This window comes from Lissotriton vulgaris, chromosome 6 (genome assembly GCF_964263255.1).
Source record: "Lissotriton vulgaris chromosome 6, aLisVul1.2, whole genome shotgun sequence".
Taxonomy (NCBI): Eukaryota; Metazoa; Chordata; class Amphibia; order Caudata; family Salamandridae; genus Lissotriton; species Lissotriton vulgaris.
The window spans coordinates 1,240,544,558-1,240,562,650 of record NC_141694.1 but is presented as its reverse complement, the minus strand read 5'-3'; the positions used below and the strand labels follow the sequence as shown (position 1 = coordinate 1,240,562,650).

General features: G+C 43.8%; 1 protein-coding gene across 2 annotated transcripts in view; it reads left to right on the top strand.

The window, feature by feature from the left end:
- Positions 1 to 366: 366 nt before the first annotated feature.
- NT5DC1 (5'-nucleotidase domain containing 1) overlaps positions 367 to 18,093 on the top strand; it is a 1,423,540-nt gene continuing 1,405,813 nt past the window's right edge. Inside the window, exon 1 of one of the 2 annotated variants that reach the window (XM_086927342.1) lies at positions 367 to 596. In XM_086927342.1, coding sequence (XP_086783468.1) covers positions 504 to 596 — 93 coding nt within the window. In that variant the 5' untranslated portion in view covers positions 367 to 503. The remainder of the gene's footprint in view (positions 597 to 18,093) is intronic. The other variant, XM_086927341.1, reaches the window with a different exon arrangement.

Below are 18,093 nucleotides of genomic sequence, written 5' to 3'. Positions count from 1 at the left end.
AGACCTGGCTGGTCAATAACTAAAAGGTTCTCATCTAGCATGCCTCTTGCTCAGATAGTGCCAAGACACCCTTGATTATTCGTGCGCTTTGAAAAACTGCTTAACATAACATAACATAAAACATGCACATAAATTCACTTTCAACGCCAGGAACTGCCTGACAAAAAAAACGCAGCTCGGATTTTGTTTAGGATCATGCATGCCAACAGGAAAGGGAGAGATTGAGAAACAAAATCGGGCGTATGTTATTTTACGCTACAGTTTCTATTTAAGCAGAGGCAAGTTTAGGCAGTTGACCGGTTAAATAAAGCAATTTCTGGCTTTAAAGATCTGGACTACTGAATCGGGTCTGTTGTTGTGTGTGTCTCTTGCATAATGCTAAACGCACGCGGCACGGTAATCCACCAACAGTCAGTAGTAGTCCAAGCCTCCCGCCGCCACTAGGACACCACTCGTGATCTCCCCGAGCAGGTTGAAGCCGTGAGCTCCTTGAGACCGTCAACATGGCAGAGTCCTTCAGTTTGTCCGACTGTGACGTCATTGGCTTCGACCTGGACCACACGCTGTGCCGCTACAGCCTGCGGAACACCAGCACGGTGAGTGAGGAGGTGCTCGCTATGCTCTCCTTCTGCCTCTGGACCTACTACAGCACAGTGTATGCTCTGTACACAATTGTAGGTTCTGAGCACATAAACGGCCGCAGACTTCATTTGAAATATAAATATTAATTCCATATGCATACAATTCAGTATGCAGTGCACTTGCAGTTTAACAGATGTGCCAGATATTCTACGGTACACCGTTGTTTGCCGCACGCCTTCAGGTAAACGGCGCGAGTTCTCCACATTTTAGGAAAGTTTAAATCTTTGGAAAAATGACAGCATAGCCATAGTTTGTGCTTAAAACGATTGGATGTTCTGATCAATTACAATTCATCACTGTTTCGAAAATATATATTGGCGATGTGTATTTTTGCAATATGATCGAAATAAACGAGGTATGGCGGTCTAGCAGGTCACTCCTTCATTTAATTATGCATACAACAATGGCCGCTGCGTTTTCCAACGTGAAACCCTGGACTTGCCAGTTCACAGCTATTATGTGTACGCAGTCCAATCCTTCTTGGTCGCAAAGTAATCGGCCATCTTAGAAGGTGAAGATATGGTTGATTGTTAATGCACGTCCAATTGGCAACTGACCCAGAAGAATGCGTTCTTGGAACTGGCTTCACAGCTACGGCCAGCTTCCCCGCTGTAAGTTTACTAATGTATACTTCATTTAAAAATCCCACCAGTTCTAAATGCACGTGTTACACACAGTATTTGACTGGACCGTCCTACTCTAATATTTACGGAAAGGGAGAGTCATAAACTTTTCAAAATCGAAACTGGTAGAGACTGCGGACATTAAAAAAAAAAAAAGTAGGTCCGTGAACTGACAGACATATTTTATTTATTTATTTATTCATGCATATTTATAGAACGCCACATTACCACAAGCATACATGCCAACATTTTAGGACAGGGACGCAGGAGATTTAAAATAAAAAGTTGGGAGAATGAAAATTCCCTATTGACTTCTACTGTAGAAAATGCCATTTCAGGCGGGAGACACTTAAAACCATTTTTGGCTTAAAAAATCGGTAGTCTCCCGCCTGAAACGGGTCTTTTGGCATGTATGCCTAAAGGTGCTAGAGTGCTTAACTGGAGTAATATTTAGTTACATGGAAGTTACAGAAGGTTTAAGGAAGACAATACAACCAGAGCCAGCCTTTGCTAGGATAGCTCCCTGAGGTGGGCGGAGAAAATGTGGCGCCTTTGCTGATGGTAGTGAATTAAACGAGGCCGCAGGGGGTCGCTTTAGTATTCACTGGACAGTACCTGGATGAGCAGGGACTGACCCCATAAGAAAATCATCCTCGGACCTCCCCCAGCTGCCTCACTAAGATGATGGTTTTCTTGATGTCAAACAACAAATGTGGTAGGCGGTTCCTAAGTGTGTCAAGCGAAGAGTCTGGTGGAGAGTGGTACACCTGAATCAGACTACAGGACCGGTTTGTCCTTTGGTGGATGTGTAGGGAGGGGGATTCCTCCCTTCGGAACTAAGGCCCTCACACACCCAGCCAGCTAGGTGTCCTGCTTCATCATTGGGTCTGCTCCTGGTCGGGTTGGCGCTGCAATACCCGATGGGCACCCAATATGGGTCTCTTTGGCGGAGATCTTTGTTCCTTGCCGTTGGGTGCGGTGTGAGTGAGGGGCCAAAAGAAGTATAGATGTGTGTGTGATTAGTGAAGGCTAAAACAGGTTTGGTAGTCCAAAGAATAATTTTAATAGAATGGCTCCCACCTGATTAAAAAGGAGGGATAGAGTGGCGACTTAAATGAAAATGATGGTTCAAGATCCTAGTGCTCTACTCTAATGGGGTCAACATGTTTCTTGCCTCAAACGTCCTACGGATCATACGGCAATTCTTCAGGACCGTGTGCAAACTATCTACACACCGTGGTAGTTATAAAATCAATCTACCTACCACGTCAGAGGTAATTTTAGCTGCCTATAGAAAAGGAGATCTTAAGGCTTTAATAACTGCATCTCAACAGTGTCTGATGGGGCTGTGACACCTCAAGATATAGTATCCGTAACTCAGCCTACCGCCAGAACCCGGTTCTGGCGGTAAGGGTAGTTCATTCAGCGCAGTGACGCTCAGTTACGGATACTATATCTTTAGGTGTCACAGCCCCATCAGACACTGTTGGGCGAGCTGGGCCCTGGGTACCAATTTTCTGAGGGGTGCATGGAGTTGTGTGCACTAAGGTTATGCCAACACAAGCACCCTTCTTACCCCTTGGTAATTCTTTACATAAAACAGAATGTCCAAATACATTATAAAAGGTTAAGGTAGTATACAGAGTGTACAAAGGTACATATGGTCTTAAAAAGGTTGAGGTTGTCTACAGCAGTATTCATTAATTTATTTTATTGTTTGATTTGAGTCGAACAAGGCCAACAATCATTTGACTTATTTTCACTTTAAAATAACACAAAACAACACCCACATTGTCAATCTCACATTGCCACCCCACATTCCAACCCCTCTCCTCCAATAATTGCCCATTGCTTCCTTAAGTATAAAGAGACCTTCTGTATACGTTATAAATACAATAAAAAGATTAATCAAAGTACAATTTAACTCCATAGAAATCGTAATAACCTCAATCAATATAATCACACCTATATAGCTTTAAAATGTAAAATTCAGCGGTAATTATATCATCTAGCCTATTCTTTATTGCCCCTGGCGCTCACCACAAATTAAAGTTCAAACTAACCTGTATGTCATCTGAAGCTCTCTAAAAACTGGTAGAACATGTTCTTTCACGCTCAAATACACTGCAAAAAATATACAGCAATAGAAAGGTTGAGGTTGTTTAGGGGTCTGTGTCAAGAATTTTGTTTTAGCTAAAATATAGTTGTAAGGGGAGGACTTTCAGCTCCTTTTTAGGTCTCGCTGAGCCAATGCGCTTGCGCATTGCTTTGGCGAGAATTATGTAGGGGCTCCAGGAAAGGCTGCCAAGAGGGCTTTGGAATGCAAATTATGGCCAGTGCTTGTGCGCCGGGCGCGCGCTCAGCATTTGCTCGCCCGCCCCCCCCCCCCCAGCAGACTTGAAAGGTAGCCGCTCGCACACCATTTGTCTGTGCCTCTGCGTTACTCTTGGGGGTCCTGCCATATCGACCTGGACTCTCCGGCATTTTGCTGAGAGGACTCCGCAGGATCCTACCTATGTGTCACTCTGGGGATTACGTTGAGGAATGTGTAAAAATTGTCTTATGCTGAAGTGGATGCTTGTGTGTGATTGGATGAGGGTATGAGTATGTATGATGAGAGGTTGATGTGGGGTGTTTATGTAAAATGTATTTATTGACCTTTGTGTTGCTTAAATGAACTGATGAACCTATAGGTCACTTTATCAACTATCTTGGATAAAATGTGTGCGAAGAAACTCTAAAAAAGAAAATAAAGATTTTGTACATTTATAACTTGGAGTTGAATCTATCCTGTGGCCTGCCCGTCGCTTGTTGGTGAGCTCAATGTTGCGTACTTAAATCCGTGGACTCCTTGTGGGCCATTTTCCTATATGGGTAGGGTGGACTTGTTCTAGTGTAGTAGTGTGCCTCGGCATCAGACTTCAAAGGAATGCACCCCTGCCACAGCAATGCAGAGAGCTTGTTTTCGTTGGTTCCTGTTATTGCCCTTCATAAATGCCTTCTTTTGTTTAGTGACTATGCTTATTAGCCCCTCCTTTTGGAACCTCACATGGAGACGTCCCCTGTTGGGGAACGTCGTTTACCACGCAACTTTTAGCACGCAGTGCTATTACAACGCAGTTTTTAAATCGCATTCTATTACAACGCATGACTCTGGGGGGCGCTCAAGGATAGGGAATACTTTTAATTTACTTTCCAACACCTTCCCTAGTGTCAACGGGGACTGGTGTTGGAATAGTAAATTAAAATATTCACTATCCAACACCCCTTTCTGTTATGCGTTGTAAAAGAATGCGGTATAAAAACCGCGTTGTTACAGCATGCGTGCTAAAAGCATGCGTTGTAACAACATACATCCCCCCTGTTACATGTCTCATTTTGCTAATGTTCATTTCAGTTCTTTCTGTGCACTGTTTTTTTTGCCTCAGCTCGTGTTCTTGGAATGCTGTTTGTTGGCTTTCGAGGCAAACATACGCAGCTGATGTTTGCAACCGGTGTTAATGATTTCTCCTCCCACCTACCATTTCTCTGTGTGCTGTTCACTTTGCACTACCGCATCCACATCCTGGTTCCCTCCCCACCACCCTCCTTGTTTCTCCCATTTGCCTCTTCACTTTTCTTCCACTACCAACACACTTTCCACATTTGCACCCCTTCACCTCCTCTTTCTCCATTGCCCACTGTCTCTGTACACCTTTATTTACGCCACTGCTCTTCTCTCTGTTTCCAGTCTTACAGCGCCTCATCCACGTCCCTTTGTTGATTTCTAGTCGCTGCTGTCTTTCCCTCCTCCCTCCCCACCTCCATCTTTAACCGGGCGACTCTATCCTCCCCGCCCATTTGCCCTCGTATTTCAATAACGCTCCACTGTTCTGACTCCCATTTTCTTCTCCTCCGACTCTCCTCAAAACTGCTGTGCCACAGACACCCACTCTCCTAATTGGTAAGCCCACTCAGTCACCTTCTCCCCACCTCACCTCTAGTTCTCGCTTTTTCTTTACATTTTGATATATCTATTCCCCTCTATATCACGTATTCCTTCCTATCCCCTCATCTGGGCAACATACTATTCTCAGTGACCTAATTGTAGACTCTGGAGATCTTGGCTTCATCACTAGGCCGCTCGGGTGATCCTGGACAAATCGCTTTCCCACCTGAATGAACCCTGTTTTCTTTTGTCTGCCTGAACTGTGAGCACTTAGGGCTAGATGCATCATTGTAATATTTTGAGATTTCTTAATTGCAAAAATTAAGGTATCGCAATTAAGAAATCGCAAAATGCTATGCATCAAAAAATCGCAAATTTTATAGCGATTCAGTATTTTTCCTTAATTGCGATTTACAATTTGCGAATCGCAATTAAGGAAAACCCTTCCCATTGATTTCTATTGCCCAAAAGGCCCATAGGATTGAATGGGAAGGCATTCACATTTTGCGAATTTCAAATTACGATTCGCAAAATGTGAATGCAATTTCAAGGGTGCAGGGGGGGTTTAAAGAACCCCTCCCTGCACCCCTGAAATTGAATTGTAAGTGCAATTTACACACACAATGACCCAAGGACATGTGTGTGTGTGTAAATGAAAACTTTCAAATATGCAACTAGTGCATGTTTGAAAGTTTTCGGTAAATTAGCGTGAAGTTAGACTTCTAAGAAATCGTAAAATTGCGATTTCTTAAATGCAATCGCAATTTAAGAAATCGCAATAAAATTGCGATTTCTTAAATTGCGAAAATAGCAAAATGCTTCATGCATCCCAAAAACGGGATTTGCATTCGCAAACGACCGAAATTTGCGATTCGCACCATTTGCGAATGCAAAAACCCTTGATGCATCTAGCCCTTAGTCTCGTATGCCTCCTTGCACAGAACGTTACCCAGCTATGCTCTCTCCCGTTCTATTTCTCACCTCTGAGAATCTTCTTCTGCCCCTTCCCAAATCCGATTCTCTCCACACACACTGACCAATCTTTGACTTTCCACCCTCCACAACCTGCTCTCCCACCCTCCAACCCATGTGCTCTCCAGGCCACTGTACTTTCCCTTCTCTCCCTTTATTGTCCTCTCCCCTCGAGCTTAGGATCCAGTCTTCCCTCTCACCCCAAGAGTATCGGTGTACTCCCTGTATTCACCTCTCCATACTTTGTTTTTATTCATCTTTCTTCTTTTCCCATTTAGATACACTTTCACTCACTTGCACGTTCCTCACTCTACTTTTTCTTGTGTCCTCTCTATGTACACCTTCCATGTCTCTGTTTATTTTTCCTTTTCTCTGCTCTTTTCATCTACCCCGTTCTTTTTTTGTCTTCCCTCTCCACTCTCTTTGTATATACTCTCCTTTTCATTCTCCCTTCTCTCTTCAGACACACTCTTTATCTCATCCTTCTCAAACTCTTCTTCAGTCCCCTCTTTCTCCCCTACTTTATCTCTACCCTCTTCACTCACTTCCTCAATCTCTTTTCTAGCTTTTTTCTTTACTGCTTCCCTTTTTAGTTTACTCTATTCTCTGCTCACTTCATAATCTCTGTGTTACCTTTTTATTATTTCCCCGTTCCCTCCACTGTTTTCATATGTTCCGGCTATCCTTTTCTATATCTTTGGACTGTCCATTCCCTTCACATCACCCCACCTCCTTTGCATATTCAGATCGCGCAAACTATATACCCCTTGTTTCTCCTTTATTTTCATGTCCTCCCCTTCTCTGGCTCTCAATAGTTGCTCTCTCAGTAGACCTTTACTCCCTCTTTCGCTGCACGCTTCTCCTTCCCCTTTTGCCTTGTATTCTCTCATTCCGGGGATCCCCAACCCCAGAACAGGCCTTTTCTCGTTCTCACTCCTGGGATATCCCTTCAGGGCAGGATTTTGGGCAGAGGCCTTGCCTCTCTTCTGCCCACAGACAGTCACCGCAGCGCCCCCACCCTCTTTGCCCACACATCCGCTCACAGAGCATGGCTCTGCCTTCAAGTTGACACCCCTTTTAGCAGGCTTATCGGAAATTAGCTTTTTCTTCGACATTTCGTCCAGCCAGCAGGGTCAGGTGGTAGTTTCACAGCGCGCTCCGGAAGCAGCCACCAGCCCTAAAGAATGAATCACCCCAGGTGCTTTCCTACCTGAATCTGGGTATGTGACAGTCCCGTACGGAGCACTGAGGGCTTTCAGACACCGTAATGTGCACATGTGCAAGGACGGAAAATGGCCCAACTATCTCTTAGTTTTAAAGTAAAAAACATCAAAACTTTATTTCTGATTCACGGCCGAGGAAAAGCAAACTTTCAATGTAATCAATGCACAATAAAGTCCACAAAGACTAATTTCTATATTCTTTCTTTATTCTTGGCTAAAGATAAAACAGAAACAGTTAACACATGTTGTCCCTTCTGACTGTGGAACTTTTTGATTCATCACACTGAACTTCTGATGCGCTAATTCCTTGTCCATGTGAGTTTTTACCTACAGTCATGTGGCAATCAAGCCGCATGTGCTTCACATATAGCGTGAGGTTGCAGTTGATCTGGCGCCACCTGCTGCACCACTGCTAGCGACGTCCCTTTACCTGTTACCTGTCTCTCACTTCCACTGTTTTTTTCACGACACACATACACAACTTTTCATATTTTCATTAAAAAGCACGGAAGTCCATCCTTGGTTGTGTGGTCGTTAACCAATGCATCTGAAGTAACAGTAGATGGTGTAGCACCCAGGATAATGTGCTGCTTGGCTAAATACTTCAGAAGGTCCAAATGGCATCATCACCAGTCAGTGCATGCTTCCATCATGCACACACACTACTAGTTGTCTGTGCACGCTTCCATCAGACACACACCACCAGCCGTTAGTGCACTCTGTCACAAGCCAGATACACACTGCCAGCTGCCAGTACACGTTTTAACAGGCACACTCCTCCAGCTGTCAGTGCACACTTTCACCAGGCATACACAACACCAGCTATATTTGCATGCTTCCACCAGGCACACCCACCACCTTTTGTCCGTGCACGCTTCCACCAGCCATCAGTGCACGCTTCTAGCAGGCAGACACACCACCATCCTACCCACCTAATTGTTAGACAACTATTTTTTATTTATTGTCTTTTACACACTTTTGTTAGGCTGATCTATTTTAGTACACATGCTGCAATCTGGCACACCTCTACCCCAAAGCCTCTCACTGAAAGGTGTGAACTCTAGCACTGCCATGCTCGGGAATGCCTTACAGTGCAACCACACACACAACACCACACACACCCACAACCACATACAACCACACATAAAAACACACACACAACTACACTGAAAACCAAACCGTCTGTGGACACTTTCACCACGCACAGACACCATCACTCATCAGTACACGCTTTCACCACACACAAACACCACCAGCCATCAGTGCACGCTTTCACCGGACACACACCAACAGACATAGTACACACTTTCACCAGGCACACACACGCCATCAGTGCACACTTTCACCAGGCACGCATACACCACCAGCCGTCACTGCATGCTTTCGCCAGGCATACACACACCACCAGCCGTCAGTGCACAATTTCACCATTCACACACACACCACCAGACGTCAGTGCACGCTTCTAACTATCGCCCTCACTCTATCTGTCGCCCTCACTCTATCTGTCGCCCTCACTCTATCTGTCGCCCTCCCTCTATCTGTCGCCCTCCCTCTATCTATCGCCCTCCCTCTATCTATCACCCTCCCTCTATCTATCGCCCTCCCTCTATCTATCACCCTCCCTCTATCTATCGCCCTCCCTCTAGCTTTCTATCGCCCTCACTCTATCTATCGCATCACCACAGCATCACTCAGCACCACCACAGCATCCCTCAGGGGCACCACAACATCACTATGCTCTACCACAGCATCACTGAACGCCACAGCATCACTCGTCACCACCACAACATCACTCAGCGCCATCACAGCATCAGTCTGTACAACCATTCAACAACAACTGGTTCAAATATGTTCTCTCAATGTTTCAAGCTTTATTACAAATGTCACAAAAAGATGTTAATATTTCACTTCTGTTCTTGTATTTTCGTCACAATAAAATACACTGAACATAATCTTTACAAAAGTTATTTACAAAAGTTTAAGCTATTTCCATAAATTGCAATAACTTTTAAGTATTAATTATTTAAAAAAAATAAAAGCCATTGTTATTTGTAATATCAATACATCTAAGCCACGTAAATACAACACGTATTGCATAAAAAATGCTATAGGTGTCACATTTGCGAAAGTTAAAACTATTGGCATTGTAAATGACAAAGCTATTAATTTCGCTATTTTCAAAACCAACACATAAATAAAAAAATTGTCATTTACAATACCAATAGCTCAAACTTTCCTAATGCAAGAACTACTGCATTGCAAAGTTGTGAGGGAGGTAGTAGTGCATTTATTTGGTGGTAGTGAATTCCAGATTCTCGTTACGCTTCCCAAGAAGGATTGTGCAACCAGTTGGTCCCTTTTAATGTCATCAGTAAACTCTTCTTTAGACTACATGCTGCCTCCGCCTTCATCTTTACACATTGCTTCGGCATTCCTGCCACCTGATAGCTTGAGTTCACCCACTAGGTAACAGGGAGTGGATGTGTGCAAGGCCTTATGTGTGATGCAGGCAGTCTTGTAGCTAGCCCCTGCTTCAATTGGCAACAATTGGAAGTTGAAGTGTGGGGGTAATGTGGTAATTTCTTTTGGCCCCAAATACAAACCGAGTAATGAACCCAGTCCCTACAATAAGAACAATCATCAAAATATAACAAGAACTGACAAGACAAAGGTCACAGGCATTATGCCCAAAATAAGGCATACAACTTTGGCATGGCGGCTAGTTCAGGGATTTATATTATCTTGTGTGTAGTTGCATTTAGGCAGCACAAAAAATAATCAAAGCCATTTGATAGGAAACTATTACATAGCGATGTAAAAAGAAAACCCCATGATCTCAAGTGCAAAGAAGTTGCCGGGGGTGTGTATTTTGTGGGGAGGATTGTGGTGGAAGTAGACGGCAAAAAGCAAAATTAGATCACAGAACAGTCAATCTAGCTTTCCACCTACAGGTAACTCCATATATTTCAAACCACCTACACCTTACCTGAATGCTAAACATGTTATTTGATTTGTAAAGTGACTTTTAAACAAGCACTGCCTACGCTAATAGGTCTCGCCTAGTCAAGAGCTATTGGTTTTGCCAATGTGTTTTAGATATGTTGTACACCAGCATGGCTTTTGTTCAGCTAAAAGTTAGTGGTGAAGTGGAGCGTGGAGTAGAGTGTCTTAGAGTAGAGTGTCTCCCTTCAGTGTGTGCGTCCCAGCCCAGTCCTCAGGAATGTCAGCAGTACACATCTCCTGTATGTGGTGGGATACAGTCCTCACATCTTCAGCCTCCACAGGCCATGGGCTTCCAAAATGGAATCCAGAAGCCTTCATGGGTTGTACGATCCACAGACACACACATACAACCCAGCACACACAAGCAAGTATCATATACTGTTCTGCATTGCATGCAGTCCATGCAAGTCAAGGGTGAGTTAAGTATACAGTCACTTATCTTTAAACTCTAGTGACAACGGTAACAAGCATATGCAATGCAATAGATCTTGCATTTGTTACAGTTAGAGCTGTTGGCGTTGAAAATAGCAATGTTTTTCACTTTTGTTTTTTTATTTCCAGTGGAGTTATTATATTTGCACAGCACTATTGCCAATGGTATAAGAAAGCAAAAGTAAAAAAACATTGTCATTTTCAATGCCAACGGCTCTAACTTTAACAAATGCGAGACCTATTGCACTGGAAATGCAATTGGTAACGCATTTGTTGGAGTTAGAGTTATTGCCTTTAGAAATGCCAATGTTTTTTACCTAGCCATGTTGCAGGCTGCAGTACCTTATGTGGCCAAAATAGGTCCTATAGGACCTCTTTTGGCCACATAAGGTACTGCACCCTGCAGAAGATATGGTAAATCCACCCTACCCATAATGCATTGCATGCAAGTCAGTGCCACAAGTACATTTAAATAGCTAAGTCTAAATATACGAGTCTCTGCAAAACGCTGAACATCCTGTGATTCTGGGCAAACCACGTAATCTCCCCGTGCCTAACAAAAATGAATGTGTGTCCTCATGTAACAAAACTGGTGCTATGTAAAGTGCTCTGATATCCGATTTGGGTCAAGTTCGCGCTTTATAAAACTCTGGAAAAAAAATTAAAAATTCCGGATTAGATTGTACTCTGTGTGCAGCTGATAAAGGGAAATTTTTAGAAGGTCTCATATAAACATGAGATGTGCTAGTGAGTAAAGTAACCACTGCCAGCTTTGCTTAGGACCACGCGTGAGTCCTGCCTGCAGCCCTTTAAGAAAATAGTGCTCTGAGGCTGTAATTAAAACCTAGGGAGTAACAACACATTTAACAGGGGGTGTCCTCATGGGAGGTTACAAGAAGAGACAAGGCGGTACTAAGGAGGGACTACAAAGCCTGTTACCAATGAAAAACCACCATTTACATACAACAGGGACAGGAGCCAATTAAAAAGATGGCGGATAGTGGGTGGTGCTTTATGCCCATATCCTGAATACAGCATGTCTTATGGGAGGTTACAAGAAGAGACAAGGCAGGACTAAGGAGGGACTACAAAGCCTGTTACCAATGAAAAACCACCATTTACAAACGACAGGGACAGGAGCCAATTAAAAAGATGCGGGATAGTGGGTGGTGCGTTATGCCCATATCCTGAATACAGCATGTCTTGAAGAGACAGCGCAAGCGCTGCCTAGACAAGACCTAAAAAGGCTTATTCACATTACAGATTCTAGTACACAGAAAATGGGTAGGCCGACCCCACTGCACTCTTGTCACTTAACTCCAGGTAATGACAGTAGCCCTCTACTTTCATGAGAGTATTAATTATTCTATTTTTTATTTTTTCATTTGATTTGAAAAGTTATATAGAGCGCGAACATGACCCGACTGGGTATCAGAGCGCTGTACATGTAAGCAAACCATAAAAGAAGGTAAGCAGACTTAGGGTGATCAACATAGATATAAGGAGACAAAGTTAAACATGGTTAAGAAGAGGTAGATCCGGGCAGTAAAGGATGAGCTAAAAGTTCGTTTGGTGACTTCAAGTCTATAGTTGCAGGAAGCTTTTCAGGAACAGCCCTTTGCATTCTTTTTTGAATGAGGTGATAGAGGGTTTAGTTCTGATTTCCAGGGGAAGAGCGTTCCATATTCTTGAAGCGAGGCCTGAGAAAGAGCGGTTGCAAGTTTTCTTGTGGAATTTATACGGTTTCAGCAGTAGAGTGTTTGAGCTTTTTAGTGTCCGTTTCAGACCAGATAGTTCGAGTTGTTTTGCCAGGAAAATTGGAGTGTTATAATGCAGCAAATTGTGAGTCAGGCAGGCTATCTTCAACTGGATCCTTGCTTCAGAGTAGCGCTTAGTGTGATCCTCCACGCCTAAGCAAACCTCCTTAAAATGAGACTGGCCTATGTCATGAAGAATACACATGATCTGTGTTCATCCATGCCCAAAAATCCATCCCAGCTTGGCACGAGCAGACAGGCTCATCCTAGAGGCAATGTGTAAAGTATTTGTACTCAAAACACACAGTAATACAGTGAGCGATAACACCACAAATGTAAAGCGCAATGGTTTAGAAAAATAAAGTATCTTTATCTAACAAGACCAAAAAACAAAAATCCAATGTACATGTAGTAAAATAACAAATATATGACTTTACAACACACACAATTACAACACAAATAATTACAACTCATGCTTTACAATGCAGTTTTTACATCGCAATTCCCATTACATCGCTTGATTTGACAACACATTTTTTAAAACTACCATTACAACACATTCCATTACAACGCATGCCATTACAATGCATACCATTACAACGCATAATACTTTTAGGGCAAAAGTAGGATAAGTGTTGGATAGTGTAGGGGTAAAATTATTATTCCCACTCCAGTGAGTGCAACAGTAGGGTAAGTGTTGGATAGTGTAGGGGTAAAAATTGCTATTACCACTCCAGAGAATGCAACAGTAGGGAACGTGTTGGATAGTCTAGGGGTAACAATTACTATTCCCATGTACCCCAAAACCCATACCCACCCTAAAGCTAAAAAATCTCGCTTACTTACCGTATAATGAGTTGTTATGCAATATGTTGTAATGGTATGTATTGTAATGGCATGCATTGTAGTGACGTGTTGTAATGGCATGCGTTGTAATGTCGTGCGATGTAAAGGCAGTTGTGTTGTAAAGGTAGTGCGTTGTAATGACTGCATTGTAATGGATTTTTCCCTAAAATTACACTTAAACACAGTTATTTCCAAAATAAAGCTTGTAGAAAACTAATAGCTCCACTTGTGTCATTTGCGAATTCCTTTGAGCCGATTTGATGCTCAGTTAGGGTCCACCTCTTGACTGTCTCAATTCGGCTGTAATAAGCAACACAGAATCTTGATCGGATCAAGTGAGGGAAGGAAGGGAAGGGAACAGCAGGGAAGGAGACCTAGAAGAGAAATGCACACATTAGCTATCTGTACAAGCACCCCAATAATGCAAACTTAAGTAAGGACTTAATTTTACCTGTAAAGAAAAATAAAGGCAGGCTGCATTGCAATACGGCCTGTTTGAATTCAGTTACGAACCGTAAGGATTTGATCCTGTAATACACAGAAGGCATAAAATTCTCATGAACAAGCAACCTCAATAAGTCTCGCTATACCCTGTATGATCTACAGAAGAACGTTCAGTACCTACCCAAAGGTATAAAATGCCTAGCGTCACAGGGGAAGAGAAGATACTTAACCAGAGATCCTCCCCTGTTAAATGGCAATAGAGAACATGTAGCACGATTAAAGCCTCAATGTATCCGTGCAATGCACCTTAATTCATGTTAACAAATCACATGTTATGTTATGTTAGTAACATTTCTATAGCGCTCAGGTGCCCCAGCTAAGGGGCGTCCCGGCGCTTCCAGAAAAAGCAAGGAAACTTCAGTCACCAGTCACACCGCAGATCGAAACATAACCAAATCTTCCTAGGGAAAAAGGTGTGTTTTGATGGCTTTCCTGAAAGTGAGCAGATCGTTTAGGCCAAGTATCCAGGATGGCAGGGAGTTCCACAGTTTAGCAGCCATGAAACGAAAGGAACGTCCGCCCATCCTTGAGCGCTTCACACGTGGAACAATTACAAGGTTCTGGCCTTCCGATCGCAGGGCTCGAGGGGGCACATAGGGGGTAAGTAGTGCACAGATCGTAGGTGGGGTCTCCAATTTTATGATTTTAAATGATAGGCACAGAGCCTTAAATTGGATCCATTTAGCCACTGGTAGCCAGTGGAGTTTATTCAGGGTACTTGCTACTGGAAGGAAACGCGGTAGCCAACTAGGCTTCTTGCTGCCACATTCTGGACCCGCTGTATCCTATTGACCTCTGCCTGGTTAGCTCCTAACAGCAAGGAGCTGGCATAATCGAGACGGGAGAGGATAGTGGATTGCACTATAAGCTGGCGGGTATGCTGGTCAAAGAATTTCAGAATGGGATTGAGATTCCGTAGAATCCCAAAACATGTGGCAGCTGTTTTCTTGGTGTGGGTACAGAAGCTGAGAGAGGAGTCGATCCATACTCCAAGATTTTTTACCTCCATTTTTGAAACAAGAAGGATCCCTAGAGTATCGGGCCACCAGTTCCCTCCCCAGGCAGATGCGTTTTTCCCCACTAGTAGAACCTCCGTCTTGCTGGCGTTAAGCTGCAGACAGTTAAGCGTCATCCAGTCTGCTACGGCCGTGAGGCCGCATTTAAATCTGGTGGCATTGTGAACGGTGTCCTCCATCAGGGCTACCACTAGCTGTGTGTCGTCCGCATATGAGACCATATCAAGTTCCCATAGCTTAGCGACTGCAGCCAGTGGCTGCACATAAAGATTAAATAACGTAGGGCTAAGAGCCGAGCCCTGAGGAACTCCCTGGTCAATGGTATGTGCTTTAGAAAGGAACAGCAGGGTGGAAACCCAGAAGCTTCTTCCAGTTAGGAAGGCTCTGAACCACTCCAACGCTTGCCCTCCGATGCCCACTTCTTCCAGCCGATGCAACAGAATTGCATGCAAGACAGTGTCAAAGGCAGCACTCTGCCACCGTTTGACCCGAGTCAAAAATGGACCAAAGATGTTCCGTCACGCTTAAGAGCGCCGTCTCGGTATTGTGACCGGCTCGAAAGCCGTGTTGAGAGGCGTCCAGAATATTATTGGATTGGAGGAAGCTGGTAAGGACTTGACGTGTGCTTCAGTCACATTTGCAGGCAAGGGGAGCAGGGAGATAGGCCTGAAGTTCTCCGGTTTAGTGGGATCTAATGTAGTTTTTTTATAATAGGTGAGACCCAGGCCTGTTTCCATCTTGCTGGTATCACCGCAGAATTCAAAGATGAGTTAATAATCTGTCGAAGAGGTTCAAGAATGAGAGTTGGCGCTTCCCTAAATTGTGCAGGTTTTAAATGGTCGGCTGGAGAGCCGGACTTAACTTTTTCACAGTTTAATGAATGCCTCTTGTCTAATTTCCGGAATTATCATGAGTTTGTTGGAATGTTCAGGTCTGATGGGGGTTGCTTCAGAACTCTGGGCAGTAGACAGGGCATTAGGTGTGAAGGATCTGTATATAGTGTGTACCTTCTCAATAAAGATGGATGCCAAATCCTCACAGTAAGATTTAGAGGAACACGACACGCCATGCCTCCCCCGTGGTAGCCAGGGAGCCAGCCACGACCTCGGCACCGACAACTCACCTCCACAACGCCATGCATCGTCATAGACTTCGTTTCCAAAGGTACTGTTTGGGGGTCCATGTGACTCCATGCCCGACGCTGCACACCTCGCAATCGGTGCCGTACTTTGGATTTATTGCTGTCACAACATCTATTAGCCCCAGGTTGTCATAACTTACCTTATGTTGTAGAGGTGAAACGCTGTTGCTTCCTCGGTCCGGAATGAACTAGAGTGGGGCGAGCAGTTCATGATCACAACTCCCATGAGTCCGGGTTCTGCTTCCTGTTCTGGGGTCGACGGACAGAAGGATCCTGCTGGAATTCTGTAAGTTGCGGCTTCGCGACTGGCTCGAGGCAGATTATTCATTCCTGACGCTCTAGCGTTTCCAGTGTTTGGAGCTGTTCCAGAGGACCCTTGAATCGACTGCTCTTCAACAGGTAATGTAATTGGGTGGTGCGCTGTATGATACTCGCGTACCTTTAGTTCGGGACAATTTGCCTTGCTCATATCAGTCACCGCATTCTTTGAGCTGTTGTTTACCAAGGCGGTGACTTCTTGTTTCTTTACTGCTACTTCTGCTAGTGTTAGGCAACACTTAAACCTCAGGAGAGGTTTTTGATACCCATTGAGACTCAGAGGAGTTTACGCTTATTATTAACCTCAAGGAGAGGTATTTCGTTTCTGTTGTGACTTGGGTGTGTCTATATTCACCCTGGGAGATAATGCTGTCTGAATTATCATTGTGACATTGCTTCTTCCTTCACAGAATGGGTGGGAACAAACCTGCAGGTGTGTACTTTTTAATCTTGCTCACCTTACTGCTGCTTCCCCGGTCCACCGCCGACTTTCGGCCAGATTGTTGTGGAGGGAAGACAGACTTTTCACAAACACACAGGAAGTGAATAGACTTCCTGTGTGCACTCGAGGCAAATCAGAGGGTCTTGGGAATAAGAGACATGCCCCCCCTAACGCGCAGCAGACACGCGCAGCGGGCGCACCAAAGGTGCGCTAAAGGTAAGCTACAATGTCTAGGCATGTTAAAAGATTATTTTACAGTTTTTGTTGGCCAGAGTATAGACGTACACAATTTATAATGGTATGTGGAATGCAGAATACGTGTTCTCTATGGCATGCCCAGAAAATATATTTATCTTCTCATTGTTTTGGATGCAATTCTTCAGTCCCATGTTGAGAGCATTAGTATTCACAAGGTACTTTTTCAGTATCAAATAAGTCCAATTAAGACCCTTTTCCAAATAAAGTCATGAATCTGGTCTGGCTGGCAGCACTCCTAAGTGTGCGCTACATATTCGTTTTACAAACAAATCGAAGGAATACTGGTGGAAATCTATGACCTTTATAGATTGCCTGAAGTACTCATACTGTCCTAAATGTAATCAAGCAGATTTTTCACTAACTCAGAGGTCTTCTTTCTATGGGGCACCATCCCCAAGAGAGCCTTGGAGCCCTTGGACGGTGGCGTGCATTCCCAGGCCTCACCTCTATTGGAATCCAAAACGTTTGCTCTTCGTTTTGGAAAAAAGACAACTGTCCTGGGATGGTTAATTCCAATTGTTCAAATGCTTTAGCTGAAATTTCATGAATTGAGTTTCCTGTGCTGTGAAATAATGCCGGGCAGACAGCTAAACAAGCCTTTGTCCCAGAGTGCCTGCTTTCCTGAATGGAATGCAATTGTGCGCTATGCGTCAATCTGCAAATGTAAAGGGTAATCTGCAAATGCGAAGGATGCTTGGGAGCCAGTTCTGGCCTTAATTGATTGAATCACTCCAAGCATTGTGATGACAAAGATTTGTTTTTTTAGGGGTAGTGCAAAGGGTTAATAACTGGGCTGAGAAGTGTGTGCTTTTAATCGTAATTGTATTTACACAGCGCTTAGTACCTCCAAGGAGGGGTTGATGGGACAGGTATGTAAAACAAAAGGGCATTTATGTACGGTCTGATATTACTAAAATCTACATTTTGGAAACACCATTTTATCGTAAAACTATTTGCACATTTTGTAGTAGTCTATCTTCTATTA